The sequence below is a fragment of the Mus pahari genome, chromosome 7 (genome assembly GCF_900095145.1).
Source record: "Mus pahari chromosome 7, PAHARI_EIJ_v1.1, whole genome shotgun sequence".
Taxonomy (NCBI): domain Eukaryota; kingdom Metazoa; phylum Chordata; class Mammalia; order Rodentia; family Muridae; genus Mus; species Mus pahari.
In genome coordinates this window covers 102,848,621-102,873,327 of record NC_034596.1, presented here as the reverse complement: position 1 = coordinate 102,873,327, position 24,707 = coordinate 102,848,621, and the positions used below count along the sequence as shown (strand labels likewise).

Below are 24,707 nucleotides of genomic sequence, written 5' to 3'. Positions count from 1 at the left end.
GCTCTTACCCACTGAGCCATCTCACCAGCCCGTCTCCAGAGTTCTTAAGGCATGCTGAGGAGGCTGGCTTCCACGCAAGCGGCCTCTCCCGCCAGGGGCTGGGAATCTGATTTGGCTGTACAGGAACTCTATGCTTCACTTCCCTCTTGGCAGCCTGAAGTGGGTACTCACATCAAGGCACACCAGCCAGACAGACTGGTCTGAGCCTCCTCTGAGGCTGCATGCCAGGCTGAGAGAGCCAGCTGATCCTGGGTCTGTGTTCTTTCCTACCTCAGCAAAGCTGCTGCTCCAGCGTGTGCTTCCCTGGCTCTCTGTCAGTAGCACAGGCTGGCCTTGAACTTGTGGATGATGTTCCTGCTTCAGCCATCGGATGCCAGTAGGTTCTGCTGAAGATCCAAGCTCAGACCTTCACGGCTATAATTTACCAACGAAAGCTTTACCATAGCCTCAGCTTCTTGTTGTAATCTTTATACTTTATATACATTTATTTTGTATGTGGGGGGCATCCATGTCACACCACAAGTGTGAAAGTCAGAGGACAAGAGGTGGCAGTTGGTGAGCTCTTTTTATCCATGACACCCAGACTCAGGTGTCAGGCATGTTTACCCACGACTCCATCTACCCGACCCCTCCTTATAGGATTTGGTTGTTGCTGAGTATTTTTCTTACTAGGATGGCTATTCCTGATTGTCATCTTGACTACATCTGGAATGAACTAAAACCCTGAAATGGAGGGGCACACCCGCGAGGGATTTTTATTTAATTTAAAGAGGAAAGATCCATTTCTAATCCAATCTTTGAGGTAAAAAGACACTTTTAATCCAGATCTTTTAAGGCGGGAAGACACAGTTTTAATCCGGGTCACGCCTTTGACTGGCATCCTGTCTAGGGGACATGGAAGAAGGAAGCTTGCTCCCTTTGCCAGCTCTCACCCTTGCTGGCAAGCCCATTCCCTCACTGGCATTAGAGCCGGCTACTTGGGGATTTGAGTGGATACTGACTGCCAGCTGAGACACCCAGCCTTGTAGCCTGAACAACTACTGGATTCTTGGACCTTCCATTCAATAGGTAGCATTGCTGGATTAGCGGGACCACAGTTTATAAGTCAATCTAATTATCTCATATATCGATATCCTATATGGGGATATATATATATATATATATATATATATATATATATATTGAGAAAGAAAGGGGGGAGAGGAAAGATTCTTTCTATAAATTCTGTTCCTCTAGAGCAGTGGTTCTCAAACCTTTCTGATGCTGCAACCCTTTAATAAAGTTCTTCATGTTGTGGTGACCCCCAACCATAAAATTAGTTTGTTGCAACTTCATAATTGTAACTTTGCTGTTATAAATCATAATGCAAATATTGTTTGGAGCTAGAGGTTGACAAAGGAGTCACAACCCACAGGTTAAGAACTGCTGCCTTAGAGAACCCTGACTAATACGGTAGCCTCGGCTAGATTAAAACTCACTATGTAGACCAGGCTGGACGTAAAGTCATAAGAGATCTGCCTAATTCTGCTTTCTGAGTGCTGGGATTAGAGATGTGAGCCACCACATCCAGCTTTACAGGATTAAAAAAAGTTATATAATAAATAAATATATAATATATAAATAAATGTATATTTATATTTTTAAAGATTTATTTATTTATTATATATAAGTACACTGTAGCTGTCTTCAGACACTCCAGAAGAGGGCGTTAGATCTTGTTACAGATGGTTATGAGCCCCCATGTGGTTGCTGGGATTTGAACTCCGGACCTTTGGAAGAGCAGTCGTGTGCTCTTACCCACTGAGCCATCTCACCAGCCCCATATTTATATAATATTAATATAATATTTGTGTGTGTGTGTGAGAGAGAGAGAAAAAAAATAGAAGAGGGCACTGGATACCCTGGAGCTGGAGTTACAAGTAGTCATGAGCTGCCAGACATGGGTGATGGGAATGAAACTTGGGTTCTCTGAAAGAACAGAGTGCTCTTAACTACTGAATCATTTCTCCAGTCGCCTCTGCCCCTAGGTTTTTTTTTGTTGTTGTTGTTGGTTGGTTTTTTGTTTGTTTGTTTGTTTTCAAGACAGGGTTTCTCTGTGTAGCCCTGGCTGTCCTGGCTGTCCTGGAACTCACTCTGTAGACCAGGCTGGCCTCGAACTCAGAAATCCGCCTACCTCTCCCTCCCAAGTGCTGGGATTAATGGTGTGCGCCACCACCGCCCGGCTTTTTTTTTTTTTTTTTTTTTTTAATTCTAAAAAAAAATACATTTTAAACAATTAGAAGTACCTGTTGCTTGTCTTTCACAAGCCATGTATGTGTCCTTGGAGACAGAAGACACAGTTAGCCAGTAAGGTCCCACTTCCTAATGTCACCACCTGGGGTGTGTGTGTGTGTGTGTGTGTGTGTGTGTAGGATTTCCACCTAGGAGCTGCAATGGGAGGACATCCAGACCACAGTGGTGTTCTGGTGAGGTCCTTTGCATGAGAATCAGGTAGAGTTCAATGTCCTAGAGCTATGCACGGTTAGGGGAAGGGCTTCCCAGAGGGTGCCAACCTTGATACAGGCACAGGCAGGGACGAGCTTGGTGGGCTGGGAGATGAGTGGATACAGCCAGGTTGGTATGGCTCTCCTGTGTCATTAGCATTGAGCAGGCAAGGTAGGGGCTGATTGACAGCCCCTCCGGGGAGGGAGATCAGAGGGCACGGCACTCCTTTTTACCTTCTATTGGTCCTGTTTCTACACTGACCCAGTCTTATGTAAGAACTCAGGAATGCCATTTCCAAAAATGTCACTGTGGGCAATGACAGCCCCTTCCTGCACAGCCTCTCTTCCACTGCTCGCCCTTTGGCAGGGATCCTCAGAGCTAAACAGACCTCAGTACCCGTGGGGCAGAGTTTGAAGAGGTAGTAATTTCACCCTTGTAAACCATAAGCCAACAATAAAACAATACAGCCCCAGGATCTGGGCGCTCCAGGACTCTCTGGTCTCTTCCCAGCCAATAGCCAAGGTCAAGCATTTGGATCTACCTTGCCCTCTGCCTCAGATCATCAAGGTCAAGCATTTGGACCTACCTTGCCCTCTGCCTCAGATCATCAAGGTCAAGCATTTGGACCTACCTTGCCTTCTGCCTCAGATCATCAATGGCCTGGGCAAAGGGCTCTCAAGGACAGCAGGATACCTGCCTCAAGTGGTTCCTTTCTACATAAGTGCCTGGCCCCCAACCCGGACAGTGCTAACCATCAGGCCCAGGGGCCACACTCAGCCGCACAGGACAGATCCTGACCCGCCCAGGGTGGCACGCAACCTCAGCTTAGCCTTCCATTCCCTCACGCATTTTGTCCCCAAACCTAGTTAGTCAAGACACAATACCGGCCCACCACGACTGGCCCACCCAAGCTCTGCCCACAGGGTCCCACAGGATCCCTACAGGGGCTGTCTCTAGGCTCTCCCTCCAGTGGTTCTGAAGCTCAACTACGCAGTGAGTACCCATGTGTGTATTTGAGGCTCCCGAACCCTTCTGCAGGAGCGTCAGAGCTCCACACTGCTAATGCCAGGAACGCCATCCACACGAAGGCAGGCTCTCCCACGCTCCCACCTGGCCTCCTCTCTCTGGCTTTCTGTCGCACGTTCCCTTCAAAACAGAACAAGGGCTGAAGAGATTAGGCTCAGCAAGCTCTGCTCTGGCTTACCCAGCATGCACGAGACCCCCCGAGTCCCACCTCCAGAGAAGGAAAAGGTAACCAGGTGTCATCGTGCACACCTGGAGCCTCCGCATTCAGGAGGCAGAGCCATGAAGGTGTCAAGTTCTAGACCAACCTGGGCTACATAATCAAGATCCTGTCTCAAAGCCACGGGCAGAAAGAGCTGTCTTGTCTCATCGGATGCCCTCCTGTTTCTTAGAACCAGAAACCAGGGTGGGGGTGTGAAGACCAGAGCTTTACCACCTGACCCCAGGGCATTCTTATGACTATGTCCCTGGAGGAGGGTTAATGGCACAATCCTACAATCACCCCAGTTCCAGTGAGCACTTCCTTCTTCCTCTTACCACCTGCCTTCAGAAGGCGTCCAGATGACTCAAAGCCTGTGGAGATCAAACCCAGGTCTCCAGACCCCTAGGTCAGGGCCCAGTAGCCACCACAAGCACTGGACTAGGGGTCAGCAGGCCTGGACTTGGATGTCGGCTTCACGAAGGGTCCACTCAATTCAAAGGATAAACACCACCTCTCAAACAACACTGGGGTCCCTGGGCTCAGAGCTGCCCCTCCATCAGATCTGCCATCTCACAACTCCGCGCCCAGTCCAGAGAGGGGAGAGGCAAGAGCAGTGTGCGAGTAGCCACAGGAGTCCACTCCACTCTCAGCTTAAGAGAAAGTCACGACCAGCATAGGCCCCGAAGAGTGATGGCTGTCTACATCACTTGGACTTGCTTCCAGACTCCTTGCTATTGTAGATGTTAACAGCAACCGGGGGCTGGGGGGCGTCATGTCGGGTTCTTAGCCCACCTCAAATTTAAAGCTCTCCAATCCTGGAATACCTGCTCACTCCTCGTCCTGCACCTAGCTCACCCTGTCCCAAGGCCCAGAGCTGCAGCCAGATGCCCGCGCCCCTGATCTGGCCTGCTAGCGGCTCCCAAGCCCTGTCCTGGGACCTCCCTTTCTCCATAACCTTCATTGGTTCCCAGGAACACGTCGGGCTTGGCAGCACCCTTCCATCCACAGGCCCCTTCTGTTTGAAAACGTTTCTGCGTCGTTCAAACTCAAGTCCCTGTCTCTGCCTGGGTGCACTGAGACCTCAGTCCTTCAGCGCGTTCGCCTAAGGAGATCCGGGGCCTCGGAGGCCCCTCCAACTGGGCGACCGTTCTCGAACTTTCCCAGCAACCTGAGTCCAAGGCCTTGGGAGAGTCGCGGCGTTCCACGTGTGCACTCGCCACTGTGTCCTCTTGACACAGGCAAGGACGATGAGGTTGAGCAGGAGAGTCGCATCCAAACACCGTGAGGGGTCCCAGAGTTGAAGCAGATCTAGCGCCGCCCTTCGGACCGTGCGGTTGGGAGGTTCCGGGCTCCAGTGTGCCCACCGCCCTGCCCCTTCCCTGCGCCGCGCGGGCGGGCCCGAGAAGCACAGTCTTTTGTCTACTGAGCCCGGAGGCGCCCCCGCCCGCCGCGCCCGAGGCCACACCCTCCAGGCGAGCCCAGCCAATGAGGCTTGGCGGCGGCACCCGGAGCGCGGGGTGTGTCCGTGCCTCGCTTACCGATTGGTTGCGCTCTGCCCCCGCGGGGGCTGAGGCCGACTGGGCGGTGCGCGCGTTGCGAGGTGAGGCCCCGCAAACTGGACGCCAGGGGAGCGCTTTTCGACCGGTCGCCACCCAGTCGCCACCCCGACCCGGCTGCGCGCCCGGAGGCCAGATAGCAAGAGTCGCGGCGGCCAGCCGCGGGCCGGGCCCGAGGAGTAGTAAGACTCAGCCGGCTCGCCGGGCCGGGCCATGGCGCTCGACTTCCTGGCTGGATGCGCCGGAGGTAAGGAGATGACTGGCATGCCAGGCAGGCATTCTGGCTGGTACGCGGCGACAGGTGTCTTCTTGACCCTTCCGTGCGCACTGCGTGCAAGGTCTGGGGATCTTGGCAGCACCGCGGCTTAGCCGGAGTCAGGGACATAACGGGAGGATGCGGGAGCGCAGCCTACGGATCCTTCCCTTCCCGCAGCTGTCTGAGCGAGGCTGGTGATACCGCGCGACCTCCTAAGGAGGCTGGCGCCCAGCGCTTCCCATGCGTTGCTTTAAGCTGCTGGAGGGCTCAGGAGAGGAGGAAGCGGTTCACCGGGTGGTCAAGTCGGTGGTCATGTCAACCTGACTGGAGAGAGCTCGAAGCTGAGAGCAGGCCAGGTCTGCCCATGACTCAACCGTGTGGACCTGTTGAACGTTTAGTGCCTTACCTTTTACCCAGCAGATTATTTAGTAAGTATTAAATAGAGAGCCTGGTTTAGCCGCTGGGATTCCAGGTGAATCCACTGAGATGGTAGTGGTTATGTCAAGGCTGAATTCAGCTCTGAGGCCCAGGCCTGGCTCCTCACCCACCTGTCCTTCTGTTCTCATCCACTTGCTTTCATAGCCCTACCCGGAAAGGTCTTGTCTGGAACAGTGATAGACTGGAGTTGGCCTTAGGTGCTTAATCAGTGCTTGCTTCTTCCTGGGTGGAGAGTACTGCTGGTCTGGCAGAATGCCTTTCCTGGGCAGTGCCGTGCCCTCAAAGTGCTTGAGAACCACCAGAATGTCACCAAGTCTTTCTTCTGTAAGCTGTGGGAAGGCCAGAGAGATTTCCACAAGCTGGTGGAGAATTAGAGACCCAGAAAGAGCCCCATGCTAGCCCCCCAGCTGTAACAGGGCAGGTGAAGGCATCTTCTATGGCCAGGACTCCTTCTGTGGCCAAGACCCTCTTGTACTGCAGTTTCCCCAGGACCAGAGTTCCCTCCATTTGTAGCCTGGGGTGTACAGTTGACCTGGGGAGCATATTTTCACCCTGAGGCCAGGCCTGCGTAGAGACTCTGAGTACTCCCACTGCCTCACAAGCCCACGGGCACTTGCTCAAGTAGGCCCTCCCTGCCTGGGATACCAACCTGTCTTCAGCCTGTCTCAGGGTGGTCATGTCTGTCTCCAGCCCGGCCTGCATTCTCACTCAGGATGTGTAGAGAGTGCCCAACTACGTGAAGTAATGCAGGGTGGGTCTGAGGTTTCAGCTGAATGGAGATGGAGGTCACCAACAGAGCAAGTTTCATCTAGTAAGGAAAGAAATGGGGTGTGGGGTGGGAAACACACACTCACCCTCTCTGATCCGGTAGGGCGGCTGCGGGGCAGACAACCATCTGCTGTGCCCCAGGCTTGCCTTCCAGGTTCCCATCACTGTACAGCTCTGCTCAGTGCATGCTGTCAGACAAGCACAGAGACACGTGGGGATTGGGCCTTCTAAAGTACCGGCCTGGTTCCTTCTGGCTTTGGTCCTTTCTCTTTGAAGGACAGGATGGTGGTGGTGGTGGTGGGGCTCGATGATGGGGGGGGGGCTCTTTCCAGGGGAAGAATGCACCATGGATGCTTTTAAACTCTCTGAAAGGAATGGCAAGCACCCTGACTTGACTGGTTTCTGGTAGAAGCTATCTGGTAGAAGGACGGGAATACCCGTGTTCTCTCCCTGTTGTGAGGGGACCGGTCTCAAATGTTGAGGCTACAATAGCCCCTTGGTTCTGGATAGGGCATGGGCCAATGTGACAGAAATGCCAGATCACCAGGTAGTGTCTACGAGGAGAGGACAGACCTGTCGTCTCCCTCAGGCCTGTGCTGCTGGCTCCTCTTCCTGTCCTCGGATAACCATGGTGTGTGAGCTGCCCTGGCTATGGTCAGTGGCTTTGGAGTTGGGAGGTGGGTGCCTTTCTGTTGGTGTGACCCATCTCGGAGGTGGGCGAGGCAGGGCTACCTGGCTCTCAAAGAGACTGTAGGTCAAAAGGACGTGGGTAGGAAGTGGGAATGCCAGCCAAGGCCTGCCAAGCTTGGAAACCTCTTGGGGCTTCCCAACGGAAGAGGCAGGTAAGAGGCTTCACGGTCTCTGCAGTGTTTTGGAAGTGGCAGACTGTTGTTGCTGGCACCTGTGAGCAGCTGCTCACAGCTGGGCTCTGCCATCAGTGGGAAAGGAGAAGCGCTAGCAGGGCAAACCCAGATGCCGAGCATACCAGCCATGGGCCCTCGGCTTTCCAGTGTCGTTCTGCAAACAACAAAAAAGCGCTAAGCAGGGGCTAGTTCACTCTGCTCCGTGAGGAGCCCAGCAGCCAATAACCAGGAAGTTAAAAACAGGTGAAAACTGATGGCTCTCCAAGGGAGGAAACAAGGTCCCACTGCCTTATGGGTAAAGTTGGAAGGATGTGAGGGGCCCAGGAGAAAGGGAACCTGCCGGAGACCATGGCTAGGGCGAACAGATAACAGTGGAAATTTCCCCAGCTGGGAAAGGGGCATGAATCTGCAGCTCGGGGCTGGTGGAGTGCCAAGCAGGGTTGCTTTAAAGACACAGGCACACACTGGGCACCTCCTGGTGACATTTCTAAAGTCCGAACATAGAATCTCAGAGGCGTCCCGAGAGGACAGCAAGGGCGGGGTTAGCAGTAGGCTTCTTACCTGCAGCACTGGATACAGCCCAGCAGACTCCAAGCCGAGACAAGCCATGGGAAAGAGGCAGCGACGGGGACCTGTGGTGGGCAACGGGGCAGGGGTTGCCAACCTTTTTGCCCGTGTAAAGACGGAAGTGTTACCAGAAAGTGTTTTACTGAATTAAAAGTTCGGAACAGTGAAAGGGCGGAGTGAATGGAGGCCGGAGACAGTCACACGCCATGACAAAGGGCTCATCCCTGTGAGTTTGAAGCTAGCCTAGTCTATACAGGGAGATAGATCCAAGCTAGCCAGCGTGACCAGTGAGACCCCATCTCAAAAAGAGAGAAAGTAAAAGTACAGACACACCGAGCAGGGTGGATATCACGGAAGGGTGCCAGGCACAGGTTTGGAGCCGATGTAACCCTAGTGCCCTGGCAGGATCTGTGGCCAGCCCTCACAGGACCAAGTGGGCAGGAAGCAGCCCCAGGGCACAGCTGGAGCTCCGGTTTCATCACCTCCTGGCCAGGTTCCATGGCTGTCCTGCTGTGGGCTCCTCTGTCCTGCTGTGGGCTTGCCTTGCTCGTTTGTAGAGTGAGTTAGTCGTCGAAGCGTTAGGATCGGTATGAACCAAGAACAGTGAGTTTGTAATGTTAATGCTCATTGCCCAACATCAACTGTTGCAGTTAGACATGAAGTACTAGCAACCGAAGGGGACTTCTTTCTGTTTTGTTGCTGGAACCTAGGACCTCGAGCACTGTGAGCAAGCAGCCCACCTCTGCCTGCAGGCCAGCCCCAGAGAGGCTCTTTGGCACATCTGACTTGTGCTTCTTCTTCTGTGAAATGGGGTCATTGGGCTGTAGGGGGTAGGGTGGGGGAGACGGGGAGTCTCCAGTGCTCACTACCCGTATGGCCCTCTGAGGAATGTTCTTAAGCCTTCCAGGAGGGGTGAACCTTGCTCTTGGGGGTGGGGTCTCTGGCAGACCCTTAGATGATAAACAAACAGAGGATGACTCAGGGTAGTGTGGTTCTTGGGAGGTTTCAGCCAGCAGGCAGTGGGTCCTCATGACACACTGAAGGCGGGGGGAGGGGAGGGGGAAGAGAGGAGAGGGAGGGAGAGACAGAGATGGAGGGGGAAGGGGAGAGAGAGACAGAGACACACACAGAGAGAGGAGAGACAAAGGCACACAGGGACAGAGAGAGACAAAAACACCTAGAGAGAGACAGACACCAAGATAGACAGAGTGTGTGAGTGTGTGTGTTAAGTGCCTTTCAGGTGAACAGAGTAAGGCCAAAATGATGAGTTCCTTTGTGAGCATGCCCAGAAGATAAATAACAGAAGGAAGATTCAAATCCCAGAGGCTCTTCGAACTCTAACATGCCCAAGAACCTCTTTCTTTCTTTCTTTCTTTTGTTTTTTCAAGACAGGGTTTCTCTGTTTAGACCTGGCTGTCCTGGAACTCACTCTGTAGATCAGGCTGGCCTCGAACTCAGAAATCCACCTGCCTCTGCCTTCTGAGTTCTGGGATTAAGGCATGCACCACCACGCCTGGCTAAGAACCTCTTTCTTGTATCAGGCACTGGACTAGAGCTGTACAGTTAGTTCCCTAGGGAACACATCACCTCAAGAAGCTGAGGGGAAGAGAAAGGACAAATGCTTTGTATCAGCTTGTTGGCTGACTCAGAGGGGACATTATAGGAATCCCTAGGATGGGCCCAGGGTCCCCTCAGGGTCTCCTTCCCTTGACCATAGAAGGGCAGCTTTCCTTGCCAGAACCTCAGGACTCCAGGATTCTGCGAAGTTCTGCGGCACTTGGTCACGGGTACCTTTCTCTTCCAGGTGTGGCAGGTGTGATTGTGGGACACCCTTTTGACACAGTCAAGGTGAGTCTCTTGTGGAGGCACAGACATTGGGGACAGGCCTGCAGGGTTTCTGCCCCAGGAACACAGTAAAAGTCACCCCGGGTTTTGAATGCAGGCAGGGCCGCTACTGGCCACTGAATGGGATACCTTACCCTCCCTCCTGGCACTGCATCTTCCCAGAGGCAGAGCTGTATGTTCAGTCCACAGCCGAGCCTTGGTGTCACTGGGCTGGCAGGGGTTAAGGTAGTGATGGGCAGGTTTTCTTCTTTTCAGACAGAAGGAGGACGCTCACCCCTTTCTGATGTGTAGTTCCCCAAGCATCTTCATTGAATTATTATATTATGTTTTATGTCTGCGTGTCATGTGTGTGCCTGGTGGAACTGGAATTTATAGGTGGTTGTGAACCACCATGTGGATTCTGGGAGTTGAGCCCAGAGCGTCTGGAAGATCACCCACTGCTGTTAACTGCTGAGCCTCCCGTACCCCACCCCTAGCATATTCCTGAAAGAAAGCTAAGAGTTGAGAAAACACAGAAACGTAAGGCATAGAGCCCTACTGGGCTAGGGCTGGTAGCATCTCTGGAATTCCAGCCCTGGGGAGAACTGAGAATTTGAGGTCAGCTTGTGTTAGGAGAGCCTGCCCCAACAGCTGGGTGTGGTGGCTGACACTAAGATAGAAGCCTTGGGAGGCTAAGGCTGGAGAACCCAAGTTTGAGGGCAGCTTGAGATGTTCGAGCAAGACCACGTCACAAACACTTGACATAAGGCTGAGGGGATTTCTCTTGCAGTCATTACGGATGGGTGCTTGTCATGACTATTTTGAGTGCTGGCATGTACCTGTGAGGCAGTGTCACCCAAAGGTACCAAGGAACACCACTTTCAAATGCCAGGCAGGGCTCTAAACATGGAAGCCCTGGGGCAGGTACTCTGGCAGTACCCCTTCTGAGTCACACCTCGATTAATTGGAGCTCCGGGCTCTTAGGACCCCTGGATAGACCCATATCCTCAGGCGGAAAACCCCTGTGCAAATGTCTCCTGTGGCTAGAGCTGTAAATGCCCAAGGTATTCCCCTGCCGTTTTCCTGGAGCCCAGGTGGCCTGTGACTGGCAGGGCCCTAGACCACACCTGTACTTGGTAGACACTAAGCCGGCTCCTTCTCCACATCTCAAGCTGGGTTGAAGTTCACTTCCTGGTTCTTCCTCCCCCGCCCTCCTTCAGTGAACCAGGGGTTTGTTGGCAAAGAAAGGCGCTCAGTTATTCAGAGCTGGGATTTCTTCCAGTGTGGGTGTGAAGGCCTGGCCTTGTGCACTGGCTTTGACCTTACAAAGCTCTGTCCTTGGTCCGGACCTCCTCTGCTGCTGCTTCAGTACCTGACTGGGGCCAGACAGCTGTGAATTGAGGGGCAAATGAGGTTACTAAAGTCTTGTTGTCCATCGCATGCCAGGATAATTTGAGTCCAGTTAATGGGTTAATGCAGACTCTGGATGTTAGCATTCTGTCTAAACTCCATCCCCACAGTTACCTGGCAATAGCCAGGTACGCCTGACCCACTATAAAGGGGGCTGCTTCCCCCTCCTCCCTCATGTGTTCATGGCCAGCTCTACTTCTCTTCTCTTCTCTTCTCTTCTCTTCTCTTCTCTTCTCTTCTCTTCTCTTCTCTTCTCTCTTCTCTTCTCTTCTCTCTTCTCTTCTCTTCTCTTCTCTTCTCTCCTCTCCTCTCCTCTCCTCTCTTCTCATTCTCTCTCTCTCTCTCTCTCTCTCTGACTCTACTACCCTCTTAACTCCCCTCCCCATGCCCTGAATAAACTCTATTCTATGCTGTAGCATCATGTGACTGGTCCCTCAGGAGGAAGGGATGCCTTGTCATGAGACACCCTTCCCCCATACCTGACTACACAACCCCATTGAACATATTCTATTTCTCTTTATCTTTTTATGAACACATCACAGACCTGTCACCCACAGCAGGCATCCCTGGGAGAAGGCTGCACACTATACTCTCTTAGCAAGTGGTGGCCCTTGAATCCCCTTCATAGATTTGTTTACAAGAATGAAGGCCTGGTTAACCTGTCCACTAAGCAACCACCATGTCTACACCATGTCCACACCATGTCCACACTGTCTAGACGCCTTCTCCCCATCGCCCCTCCCCGCCCACCGTGAGCTTGCTCCCATCCACAGGGCAGTGTGCTTATATCTTGTGATTCAATGTCTCAAACACCTCCCACAGCTGTGTCCAGCCAATAGGAGCCTTGGATTTACCTCCTCGGCTGGGCATGGCAGAGGATGCTGGGTTAGTTGGGACTAGTCCCTGAAGCAGGCCTCTTGGGCAAGAAAACACATTTGTCCTGGAAGCTGAAACTAACTCCTCTAAGTTGCTGAGCCCACCACCACCCCTCCGCAGTCACCGGAGTCACCCCTGGGAAGTGTTCTTTCAGAAAATCAGTTTGCATGCCCACACTCCCCCCTCCAACTACAGTTGGGCCATTGGTATTGTGTTCAATCAAGCTAACTATAAAAGGCGGTTGGTTGGTTGGTTGGTTGGTTTTTAATGTGTATGGGTGTTTTTCCTGTCTATCTTTATGTACGTGTACCATGTGCACATTTAATGCCCATGGAGGCCAGAAGAGGGCATTGTATGCCCTGGAACTGGCGTTACAGGAGATTCGAGTCCCAGAGCAGGAGCTGGGACTTGAACCGGCGTCCTCTGAAAAAGCAGTCAGTACTCTTAATCCCCAGGCTACCTCTCCAGCCCCTTGTTTATCTTTGTGGTGGTGGGGATCAAACCCAGGACGTTACACATGCTAGGTAAGCCCTCTGTCACAGAGCTACAACTCCAGTTCACGCCTGGCCCTTTCTGAATCTTGCTAGCTCTTGAGAACATGAGGTGACCTAGTTTTCCCCACAGCAGGAACATGGATTCCGAGCCTGGGAAACGCCCCTCTCCTCAGGCCACCATAAAGGCCAGTGCATCAAGAGCAGATAAGCTCTCAGGCAACAAAGAGTGCCTTGAGGTGGAAGAGGTTCTGGGCCACTGGGCCTGGCAGTGTCCCCAAGTCCTGGAGTTATTGCCATGGGTCCCTAGGGAGGCTGTCAGCTGTCTGTCACTGCTCATGATTCAGGGCCAGGGTTGTCAAAGAGCTACCAGCAAGAACCAAGCAGGGGCAGAATGGAGGCTCAGTATCCCACCCTGATGGAGGTTACTGGTGGGCCACCAGGCTGGGATCCCCGTATGGGATGACAAAAGTCACCTGAGCAAGAGTTGGTCCCAAGAGCTGGTCCGGTGGCAGTGCAAAGGAGAGACCGCTTGTCGGAGGTCTTGGGGATTCCCAGCCCATCTGCAGCTGGCTGTCCTTGCGGCTGTTAGCGCTCAGACACCCAACCCAGCCCCACCCTGGAATCCCAGATCACAGAAAGCTACTTGGCTGCCAGCCAGGAAGGCACCGCAGGCCAGGGGACTCGCTTCCCTGGCTCTGTCTGATCCTGCTCCCTGGCCCTGCCCTGCAGGTGCGGCTGCAAGTCCAGAGCACAGAGAAGCCTCAGTACCGAGGGACGCTGCACTGCTTCCAGTCCATCATCAAGCAAGAAAGTGTGAGTGCTGGGGGGGCAATTGGTGGGCTGAGGAGCAAGCCCAGAGGTGCTAGAGGCTCAGAAAAGGCTATCCAGGCATCCCTAAGGGGACAAGGCTGCGTGAGGGCCCGAGGATAGTGGCTGGGCCACACAAAGCAGGGTGGTACCCCTCATCTCTGATGGCATTTCTGTCTCTGCAGGTGCTGGGTCTGTATAAAGGCCTGGGCTCACCACTAATGGGACTCACCTTCATCAATGCACTGGTGTTTGGGGTGCAAGGTAACACCCTCCGGGCCCTGGGCCAAGACTCACCACTCAATCAGTTCCTGGCCGGTGCAGCAGCAGGAGCCATTCAGTGTGTCATCTGCTGCCCCATGGAACTGGCCAAGACGAGGCTGCAGCTCCAGGCTGTGGGCCCTGCCCGTATCTACAAAGGCTCCCTGGACTGCCTGGTGCAGATTTACCGGCACGAGGGCCTGCGCGGCATCAACAGAGGCATGGTGTCCACACTTCTGCGTGAGACGCCCAGCTTTGGCGTCTACTTCCTCACCTACGACGTACTGACCCGCGCCATGGGCTGCGAGCCAGGTGACCACCTGCTGGTGCCCAAGCTGCTGCTGGCGGGTGGCACATCGGGGATCACATCCTGGCTCTCCACCTATCCCATGGACGTGGTTAAGTCACGACTGCAAGCCGATGGGCTGCAAGGAACCCCTCGCTACCGCGGCATTGTCGACTGCATGCGACAGAGCTACCAGGCCGAGGGCTGGCAAGTCTTCACACGAGGGCTGGCCTCCACGCTGCTACGTGCCTTCCCAGTCAATGCTGCCACCTTTGCCACAGTCACTGTGGTGCTTACGTATACCCGGGGTGAGGAGGCTCAGGTAGATAGTGAGGCAGCTCCGGGCACCTCTCCCACTCCTGCTGGACCTGCCCTGGCCTAGCCTTCCAGTCTGTGATGCTGTCTGTCCCACCAACTTTCCCAGGGCCACTCTGTTGGAACTTGACACAGAGTATGGCTCCTCAGCCAGTCTTCCTCATTGGCCTGTGATGACAGCCATCTGTACTCCACTGGCCCCCTATTTCTTAGCTATAAAATGGGGACTCTTCCCCATACATGGTACATTCAGGAAGATCAAGCCTAGCTAAAGGTCTGCACTAGGCAGACAGAACTGCCAGTCAGAATCTTCCAAGGCCAGCACTCCCAAGGGTATCGCCTGAGCCAACTCTTACAGACTGGCCAAGGACCCAGCCATTCTTCAAATCCTCCATCAACTGAGTCCTGGGAAAATACTTGGTCACTTGTTACAGTAAGGGACAGTGAGTGGCATGCAACGCTCCCTCTCGGTGTTGCAGAGTCACCCTGCCTCCGTGCCTACCTAGCTTCTCCGCTGCTGCCCTTGGAGTGTGGAGCAGGGTTGGGACCCTGGCACTAAGCCTGTTGAGGATAGCGCCAGTGTAGGGCCAGGCCACCGGCCTCAATGTCTCCACAGGGAAATTATGTAACAGCTGTCGCAAGATAGAGTCTTCTCACCCTGAGCCTCGGGCTACCTGTCTGTAAGATGGGCACCTGGGTCAGCTGATGTCTGGCTCACTTACTGCTAGCCAGGATTCACAATGGTAGGTAGGCAGAGGGCCCAGAGAATGCAGTGTGGGATCCATCCATTTCCCAGGAAATGTGGTCTTTCTGGGCACTGTCAATGCCTGTGCCTGTGCCTGTGAAAGCAGAGGTCTTGGCACCAGCACAGAGTTGCCGGTTTGGACCTGCCTGGGCAGGGGAAACTGAGCTCTGGCTGGCTGTACTGTCCACTAAAGGAATAAAGTCTTGTTTTCTAAGTGTGTGAGGCTCCTCTGTGCATGGTGCAAGGGACTCCGCTTCCTTCCTAACCCTGGATTCAGTGGCCGTGGCCTGTATACTTGAAAGCTGGCCCACATGACGTGGAGCAGGTCAAGGGTACGTCTAAGCCTTCCTGGTCCACACGGTGGGTGAACGGACAGAGGCAGGAGTGTTAAGATCACAAACAGGCCCTTTAGCAAGTATTGGCTGTCATTCCAGAAACTGGAGGCCTGTGGTGGTGGAGTCCTGGAGGAGGAAAGGTGTGGGTGGGACTATCCACCAACTTGGGCATCTAGTGTGTTCCCAGCTGTGCATCAGGTAGGGCTTCCTGGAAGAGGACTCCTCAGCCTGCCACATGAAGTCTCTGCCTCCCATAGCCACCTGTGCTGTACCTAGAGGCTCCTCCGAGGCTGAGGCCCAAAGGCTCCTTAGCTTAGACGAGGGAAGGGCAGGGACTGGAACTACCCATGTGCCCCAGCTCCATGCTATAGCACCTCTTAGAACCTAACTACAGTATGTAGAATCACACTGGTTCAGCTTCTAGGGACAGAAGGCCAGAGAGGAGTGTCTGTTTGACCCTGAGCCCCCATCTTGGCCCTTCTCTTCCCTTTCTTGTATAGGAAAACAACAGCTAACTCCCAGGGTAGGGGGTACAGAGGAGGAGGCTTTCCCTGGCTCCTCAGCCTAGTGGCTGTGTTTCTCATGGGCAATCTGGATAGGGCCTGGGCCACAGGGCATCCAGTGTCCCCATCACCCTCTAGAAAGGTCCTAATGTGACCAAGCAAGGTAGGAGTATGGCAGCTGCCCTCCTCCAGTGCCAGGGTTACAATACACGATCAAGCCCATTGCTTGAGGAGTGACTGACAGAGGCTGCTCCAGGCTGCCTCATGTCTTCTTCCAAACTGGTAACCCCCAAAATAGCTTGAAACAGTAGAAGCTGGTAACCCCATATAGCACAGTCCCACTGTGGCCGTGAGAGCTGACGGATGGGCTTTCCAATAAATCTGGGTTTAGAAGGAGTGGTGGCAGTAAATTTATCCCTAATTTTTGTAGTGTGCTAGGTGTGCACACATGTGCCCTGGCAGCCGAATTAAAAGGACAACTTGTGAGCCAGGCGTGGTGGCGCACGCCTTTAATCCCAGCACTCGGGAGGCAGAGGCAGGCAGATTTCTGAGTTCGAGGCCAGCCTGGTCTACAAAGCGAGTTCCAGGACAGCCAGGGCTATACAGAGAAACCCTGTCTTGAAAAAACAAAAAAAAGACAACTTGGAGTTCTCTCCTTCCTCCATCTGAGTTCCAAGGCCTGAAATCAGACCATCATCCTTGGCAGAATCCATACCTATTTCTTGATCCACCCTGCAAGCCCAAACCCGTCTTACATTACATTTCATTTGCTCCTTGACTTGAACATGATCTCTCATAAGTACTGTATGAGAGTTTTATTTCTTATGCTTGCGACACGGCCTTGCTAGGTAGCACAGGCCGGCCTCAAATGGATGTGGGTATGTCACTATACCCAGCTTATGAGCGGTGGGAGGTAGTGTGCAAAGAACCCAGACTGAAGGTATGAAGGGAAGTCCCCTAAGCTGGGTCTCTGATTTAAGGTCATCCTCTATCTAGTTCTAGACCATCTGCATTCTCAGGGCAATCCTGTTTCCACCCACAGAATGGCTGCACCCCATCAAGTGTGGCAGAAGCAACTAGTGGCTCATTCTGTTTGCTTTTAGTACTAGGGGTTGAAGTGAGGATCTTCCGCATGTACGCACTCTCCTGTTAGGCTACATCCTCTGCCCTCCCACATTTTCATTTGGAACTCAAATCTGTATTGCAGGCAGGTCTGGAACTTGAGATCCTTCTGAATCAGGGATGCTGGGGTGAAGGACTAGTACCACCAAGTCCTACGTATGTTCTGTTCTTTCCTTTTGTACAGGTCCCTCAGGCTGTGGCTAAGGCTCTTTCCTCAATTCCCAAATTCCCCAGAGCCCTGAAAGATACTGTCCCCGACTTCTCAGTTAGGGAGGTGACTGACAGCCAGTGATGCTCCTTGTGTGATTAGAGCTAGAAAGGGTGGGAGGATGGGAGTCTGGTCCTGTGAGGGCAGGAGTCGAACCGATGGCTCTCGGGAATGAGCACCTGCAGGCTTGGTCTGGCCTTGAGTTATTTCATGTTAGAAATGTCACAGACTGGACCTCAGCTACTCAGTTTTAGTGTAAATGCCAAGAAAGAATGAGTCCACATCCTGTTTACACCAGTAAACACCGTCTGCCAGCACACCAAGAGGCACAAATCAATCATTTATTTGTGCCAATAAAAAATGATCCCTCCCTTTTCTGGTGGCGGCATGGCACGGTGAGGAGCTCGTGCTCGGAGCTATGCCGTCCAAGGGTCCACTGCAGTCCGTGCAGGTCTTTGGACGCAAGAAGACAGCCACAGCTGTGGCCCACCGCAAGCGGGGAAATGGGCTCATCAAGGTGAACGGACGTCCGCTGGAGATGATCGAGCCGCGAAACGTGCAGTACAAGTTACTGGAGCCTGTTTTGCTTCTGGGCAAGGAGCGATTTGCTGGTGTGGATATCCGGGTTTTTGTGAAGGGTGGTGGTCATGTGGCCCAAATTTATGCCATCCAACAGTCCATCTCAAAGGCCCTGGTGGCTTATTACCAAAAATATGTGGATGAAGCCTCTAAGAAGGAGATAAAAGATATCCTCATCCAGTATGATCAGACCCTGCTTGTAGCTGACCCACGTCGCTGCGAATCCAAGTTTGGAGGTCCTGATGCCCGTGCCCGATACCAGAAATCCTACTGATAAGCCCATCTCAAGGATCAGGGTTTAACTTTGTAAAAAACATCCTAGGATTTAAAAAAAAAAAAAAAAAAATCCCTGTGAATATATCAAGTCACATCAGAAACTCCAGACATGGGAACTTACCAATCATACTGGATGGATCCACCTCACCTAGACAATGAGCACTGGGCCAGTGAGATGGCTCAGCAAGGAAAGGTGCTTGCTGCCAAGCCCATGAACCCCGAGTTCAATCCCCGTATACATGGAAGAAGAGAATCAACTCCTCTGACTTTTCCTCTGACCTCTACATACTCACCACCACCACCCCACAATTATTATTTTTCTTTAATGTAAAAAGGAGTTCTGCAGGCTGGTGAGATGTCTCAGTGGGTAAGAGCACCCGATCACTCTTCCGAAGGTCCAGAGTTCAAATCCCAGCAACCACATGGTGGCTCATAACCATCCGTAACAAGATCTGATGCCCTCTTCTGGAGTGTCTGAAGACAGCTACAGTGTACTTACATATAATAAATAAATAAATCTTTAAAAAAAAAAAAAAAAGTTCTGCAAGACTTATAAGGCAGGCACTAGTGTCCAGGAAAACTGCCACAGCAAAGACTTCAAGTGCCCTGATTCCTCTGGAGCGCAGGTTCCCTTAACTGTTACACTCAATCCACTTGAACACGATGGTCTCAAACAGCTCACCTAAGCAGCTCACCTAAGCACCGGTGGCTATTACTCACCGGGTGCTAATAATCACTTCCCTGTCTTAGCTCTCTGCCCCCTGCACAGCCTCACTGAAACTTGAAATCTCTTTAACCCTTTCTTGGCTGTTCCACCATTACGTCTAGTTGTGTGAAGTGTAAAGTGTGATCTGAGTTAGTATTAGTAATTAAGACTAATTAAGAGAAATGTGGCTGGAGAAATGGGTCGAGCGAGTAAGAGTACTTTTTGTTCTTGCAGAGGACCTGGGTTTGATTTCTACCATCCATACCTCCAGTTTCAGGAGATCTGACACCCTCTTCTGACTTCTGAAGGTACCGGGCACACAGTGTAGACAGAGATATAGGCAAAACACTCATACATCTAAAATAAGTTCTTTTGTTAAAAAGACTGAAACAAAAGCAAAGGATTGGTTGCCATTGTTTAGCTACCAAGCATAGTTGAGATTTACTTGACAAATATGAAGTTCTTTTCTATTTGCAACATGGTCTCATGTAGCCCAGGCTAGCTTGGAACTCACTACAGGTTGTCTTTGAAGTGATCTTTCTTGTAGCTGCCTGACTGGGATTAGAGGTGTATGCCATCACACCCAACTAGTAATTTCCTGCCAGTTACTAACTTCTGACACAGGAAGACACAAATGTGTCCATCCCCTGGTGCTCCTACGTGGCCTTTCCTGCTGTCCTGGGAAGAGTGGCTGGGTTGCAGTGAAGACTGTGGCTCAGGCAAGCCTTCCTGGAAAACCAGATTATGTATGGCATCGACCTTGGAGGCTGTTGAGAAGATACCCTATGCCCAGCTGCCGGCCCTGTAGTGCGGAACTCTCTGTGCAGGAGGCCTGCGGAAGGCTTGCTTGCATGGTACAAGGGGTGCGTGGATCGGGAGAGCTTTTCATTTCATGAGAGCCTAACCACTGCAGGTCAAAGCACAGGGCCGGGTGCTTGCTCCCTGCTCTCCAGTCCTTTGTCTCCCAAATCATTCCTCCATGAGATCTGGACAGTAGTCTTACCCTCTGTGGCCCTTTAACGGATATAGATAGGACCAGGGAAGGAACCTAGCTTTCCGGGTCCTGCCGCATCATTTAGCTTCCCTTCTCTGACTGCACCCAACACTTCCAGGGCTTTGTTTTAATAGGAAGCATTTTCCTGCCCTGGAGCATATCGTCCCTGGATGCTGAGACAACTGTTTATCCTGGAGTGGTCCCTCAGTCCCAACCTTGACCTTCTCCGTTGTGAGCTGGGCCCACCAGTCTGGTCTCTAAAGCACAGACCAGATCCTATCACTTCCCAGGATAAAACCCAATGGCTGCCAGATGACAACGAGATGTATCCCCAGCTCTGCCTCACAGCCCGTGATGGGTGCATTTGGCAGCATATAACAAAGAAGCTAAGGAAGGGGAGACAAGGAGACGACGGTCAGCCCTCTCACAGGGCCACTGAGGCCAGCTGCACGACCCTCGCCCCCCATACACACCTTGTTCTGTGTAGCCTTGAAACTTGCCCTGTAGACCAGGCTGGCCTGGGATTCAGATTCCAGAGATGCACCTGCTTCTGCCTCCCAAAGTGCTGTGATTAAAGTCATGTGCCACCACACATGGCTAACCGAGCACTTTTTCTTCTTCTTTTTTTTTTTTCTTTTTTAAGATTTATTTATTATATTTAAGTATACTGTAGCTGTCTTAAGACACTCCAGAAGAGGGCGTCAGATCTTGTTACGGATGGTTGTGAGCCACCGTGTGGTTGCTGGGATTTGAACTCCGGTCCTTCGGAAGAGCAGTTGGGTGCTCTTACCTACTGAGCCATCTCACCAGCCCCCCCCCCCGAGCACTTTTTCATAGCTCAACATTTAATGTTTATGTTCCCTTCTACTAGGTGAAGAACAAGTGCCATTAATGTAGGACCTTAAAGAGGGCTAGAGAGATGGCTCAGCGGTTAAGAGCACTGTTGCTCTTTCAGTTCAGCCCTGACTGCCCTTTGCCCTGAGTTCAACTCCCAGAAACACAACAATCTATGACTGGGATCTGATGCTCTCTTCTGGCATGTCGGTATACATACAGATAGAGCACTCATATACATAAAATAAATCTTAAAACAACAACAAAGACAAATAAAAAAAAAAAACCCAAGGTCTGACATGTAAACACAGAACGAGTCAAGAACCTGGGAATTCCAGCAAGGCAAGCTGGGATACAGTGGTTCTTTCCTCTGTAGGTTGGGGCACTGGGCTGAGTTGAGGTTGAATTTGCAGATTACATGGCAGGCCATTTTCCAGTGAAGTGGGGACCTGCTGCAGATCTAGTGCTGAGTCTACTGACAGTGCATCCATCCAGCAAGACTTGAGTTGGGGCAGATGACCCTGGGGCAGAGGGGCTTCCCTAGTGTGCACAGCAGCTTACTCTTCTGGCTCAGAAGGGCCAGGGATGGCAAAGCCCACGCACTCTATTTGTTCAGGGCTGAACCTCCTGAAGGGAGGTTAGAAGAGATAGCCCAGGCCAAGGGACCAGAAGCAAACACCACACAGCGAAAGCTAAAAAGGCCCATGTTTTAAGTAGCCCATGGAGAATCTGGTGGTTTGGAGATGACGGCTGCATTTCCAGGCTAGTCACTCAGAGGCAGGCTGCCAGGTCTTTGGGAATACCTACAGAGAACAGGCCATTTAAGAGCCAGAGATGCAGGAACAGATGTTCGTCCCAGCTGCCTAGTGCTCTGCGGGTCTCTGAAGTTCGTTGCCACCTCATCAACACGATGCTTGTAGCCACCCTTCAATCTTAGTGGGGGCAGGGAGCCTTGCTTGTGGCACGCTAAGGCCCCAGGGCCCCAAGTAGGCAGAAAAGTGCATTCCTAGCCAAGTCCTGGGCGGTTGTGAGTCCATCTTTTGGCTCCCGAGCTTCCAAAGGCCAGCACAGGGGATCACAAGCCCAGCCGCAGGGTAAGCACTTAGCTGTGCTTCCTAGAGAACAGATGGGGCTCTTACCACAACTCCTCCTGGCTGAGGAGTGGAACCTTTCTCGCACTTGTGACATGGGTCCCAGGCACACCGTTCCTGGGTAAGAGGGGAGCAAAGATGTCTTCCCTGGGAATCCAGGAGCCCTCAACCCAGGCTGGGTAGCTCACCCCCAGGCTTACGGTGGAATGCCAGTCAGTGAGGAACAAACAAGAACACAGGCATTAAAGAGCTTAACATTAGCGCTTTTTATTGTATTGTATAGAGCCATGTTACACATGCTTGGTGCTTCAAACTGAGTTATGTTTTTCTGGATGCGAAGCCATCTGATGCTTGATGCGGATGCTTTAAATACTATAATATTTCTGTGTCTATGATCTATGAGCTAAGGAAAAACCAAGGACAATTCCAGAACAGCAAAGAACACTTAAGAGATGTACATGACACACAATGCAAAGTCCTTGAGCCAGGGCCTATGGGAGTTCCCAGAAAAATGAAAACACAACTTTTCTTGCCATTTGTAGACATCAACAAGAGTTTTAACAGTTGCTGGCTTTATAAAGAGGAGGTGACTCTGGTTCTTTCCTCCCTCATGCTATGGATGTAGACACCATGTGGCTCCGGGCAGGGAGGCAGACAACCAGCACAGCTGCACGTCCCCATTGCTGTTTCTCAGGGTGCTTGAGTGGTCTTTAGTATCATCAAATCTGCCACTCTGAAATGCAGAGCACAGTGCTGCCCATTAGCCCCGCCCCCTGATGGTCCCCAGAACGCTGGCTAAGCACACCTTGTTCCAATCTGGAAGGGGCACCTTGCCTGTGACCCACTGCCGACACTCAATTCCAATGCCTTAACCGTTTTATAAGGGACCAAGTGACAGTTGCTCACATCTGCCACTCACCCTTTCCTATGAGGTCTACATACTGTCCAGCTGGAGAATGATCTTCCTGGCACCGTACTGACCAACTGCCCAAAAATGCCGGGTAGCCTCTTAGCCACACAGCTACCCTCTCCTGCTCAGTACCACTTACTCACCTGAAGGGCCTGTATTAAGCCATCTTGAGGCAACCAAGGCACCTGAGCTTACCCTGAGAAGTTAACAAGCTGTGGGGAAAGTTCCCTATTTTGGAGACCTAACCAACCTGGGTCAATGCTGCTGGCATGTGATTTGAAGCATGGAGTAGCTTTTGTTCTGACCAGAGATAAGTGTTGCAAGCAAGCACATCTGCTTTGGAGTTCTGAGTCCCCCGTCCTCAGCTAGAGTCTATCTGCCAGGTCCTGGGCTCGGGCTCTAGAAGAGGTGACACTAACAAAGGGCTGCACAGTCAGATAGGGGCCTCTATGGCCAGAGATTCAAACAGTCTGCACTAGAAAAGGAGCTAGCTTCTGCAGCCAGTAGGGCTGCTAGGGCAATGCCTCTGAATAGTCAGTCACGGATGGCATCTATCTACTGGCAACTCCGCTATCTCCGTTCTGACCCTGAAGTCCCTGCTCTTCCTGTAGGCTAGAAGTCAAGAGAATGGAAAAAACAAAAACACTGCAAACTGACTAAATCATGTCAAATCTGGAGCACAGAGGAAAGTAGTAGTCAAGTCCCTGTCTATAGTGGAGAGTGGGTAAACTTAGGGGGCAAGACTTCCTGGGCATAGACATACACTCTAGTCAGTGATTCAAGGGTTGTACCACAGGAGGTTCCTGCTAAGTGGAAAGGTGGGGTGGGTGCTAAGCCATGCCAGCACCATATCCCTGGAGCATCACACACTCCACTGACAGACAGTTGCCTCTCATTATGTGAAGACACAGCTAAAACTGCCTAGAAACATGGGCCATCTTTGCACACACCATCCCCTCAAGAGGTCTTACATGCCCACCAACTTAGCAAACCAAGCAGCATTCCGAAGAACCTGTGTGTGGAAACCAAATGGGGGTGGGGGGGAGCCTTGGTTTTCCTCAGCTCCTCAGGCCCAGCACAGTGTGAGCTCAGCATCTCTGTAGGAAATAAATGTCACTCTAGAGTGACAGCTCTGTGTAGGTAATATGCCCCCAACCCCACTAACAAAGGGGGCGAATAACAAATTTAAAAATAGAAAATAATATCTTATTGGGTGTAAACTTATCCTCTGGAGTTTTTACATTACTTTTGCTAAAAACATGCATTTATTTCTGCTCAGATGTAAGAAAATATGTCTATCAGTATTACTTACAAATCAGATTAAGTGTCTAGACAATGGACTCACTGTTAGAACACCATTTCAAATTTAGTAAGTTACATCTATAACAAAACTATAAATTCTAACAAGCAAAATGGGTTTAAGCCAAAGCCAATGAGAAGCAGCTTTCTTCTGGCCACTGACATGTCAGGTCCCTACACCGCTGTCCTAAGTGAGAACCCGTACACCACGCTGTCTTTGAACTCCCAACAGAAGTTAACTGCACACTGAGAAGACAGTGCCAACACAGAAAGGGTGAAGATGACTGCTCCACTCAGACAGAAAGGGACAGAAGAGATGGCCAAGGGCATCTCCCAAGGAATCAAGGCACAGAGGATGGATGAGGCCTCGCTCTACACACGGCCCCGACTCGCAGGGTGGCTGGCGGGCTTTTCCACAGCACAGTTCTGCTCTGCTGTGGAGCCCTGGGCAAGGGTCTTGAGGTGCCAGGGCCAGGCTTGAAGGTAGCACAATATTGGGTGAGGGAGGGCAATGTGGCTCTGGCCTCCGACTGCAGGGCATTTGGGAAAGCATAACCTGATGGTAGGGAGCGAAGGCCTGGGGGAAGACACATGGGTACTTGGCTCTGCTGGGGCCCCTTTAGTCTTACTCCTCCTGACTGCCAGGCACAGCAAAGCCTGCCCTCCAGCACACAG

The 24,707-nt window shown here is 52.0% G+C and overlaps 1 protein-coding gene and 1 pseudogene across 1 annotated transcript; both read left to right on the top strand.

The window, feature by feature from the left end:
* Positions 1 to 5,303: 5,303 nt before the first annotated feature.
* Positions 5,304 to 15,411, top strand: Slc25a29 (solute carrier family 25 member 29). The gene is made up of 4 exons (XM_021202452.2): positions 5,304 to 5,512; positions 9,962 to 10,005; positions 13,491 to 13,574; positions 13,754 to 15,411. Exons 1-4 carry the CDS (start codon positions 5,479 to 5,481, stop codon positions 14,495 to 14,497), a joined length of 906 nt encoding a protein of 301 aa, XP_021058111.1. The 5' UTR covers positions 5,304 to 5,478; the 3' UTR covers positions 14,498 to 15,411.
* A 2,320-nt stretch (positions 15,412 to 17,731) lies between these two features.
* Positions 17,732 to 18,196, top strand: LOC110324795 (annotated as a pseudogene).
* Positions 18,197 to 24,707: the final 6,511 nt, after the last annotated feature.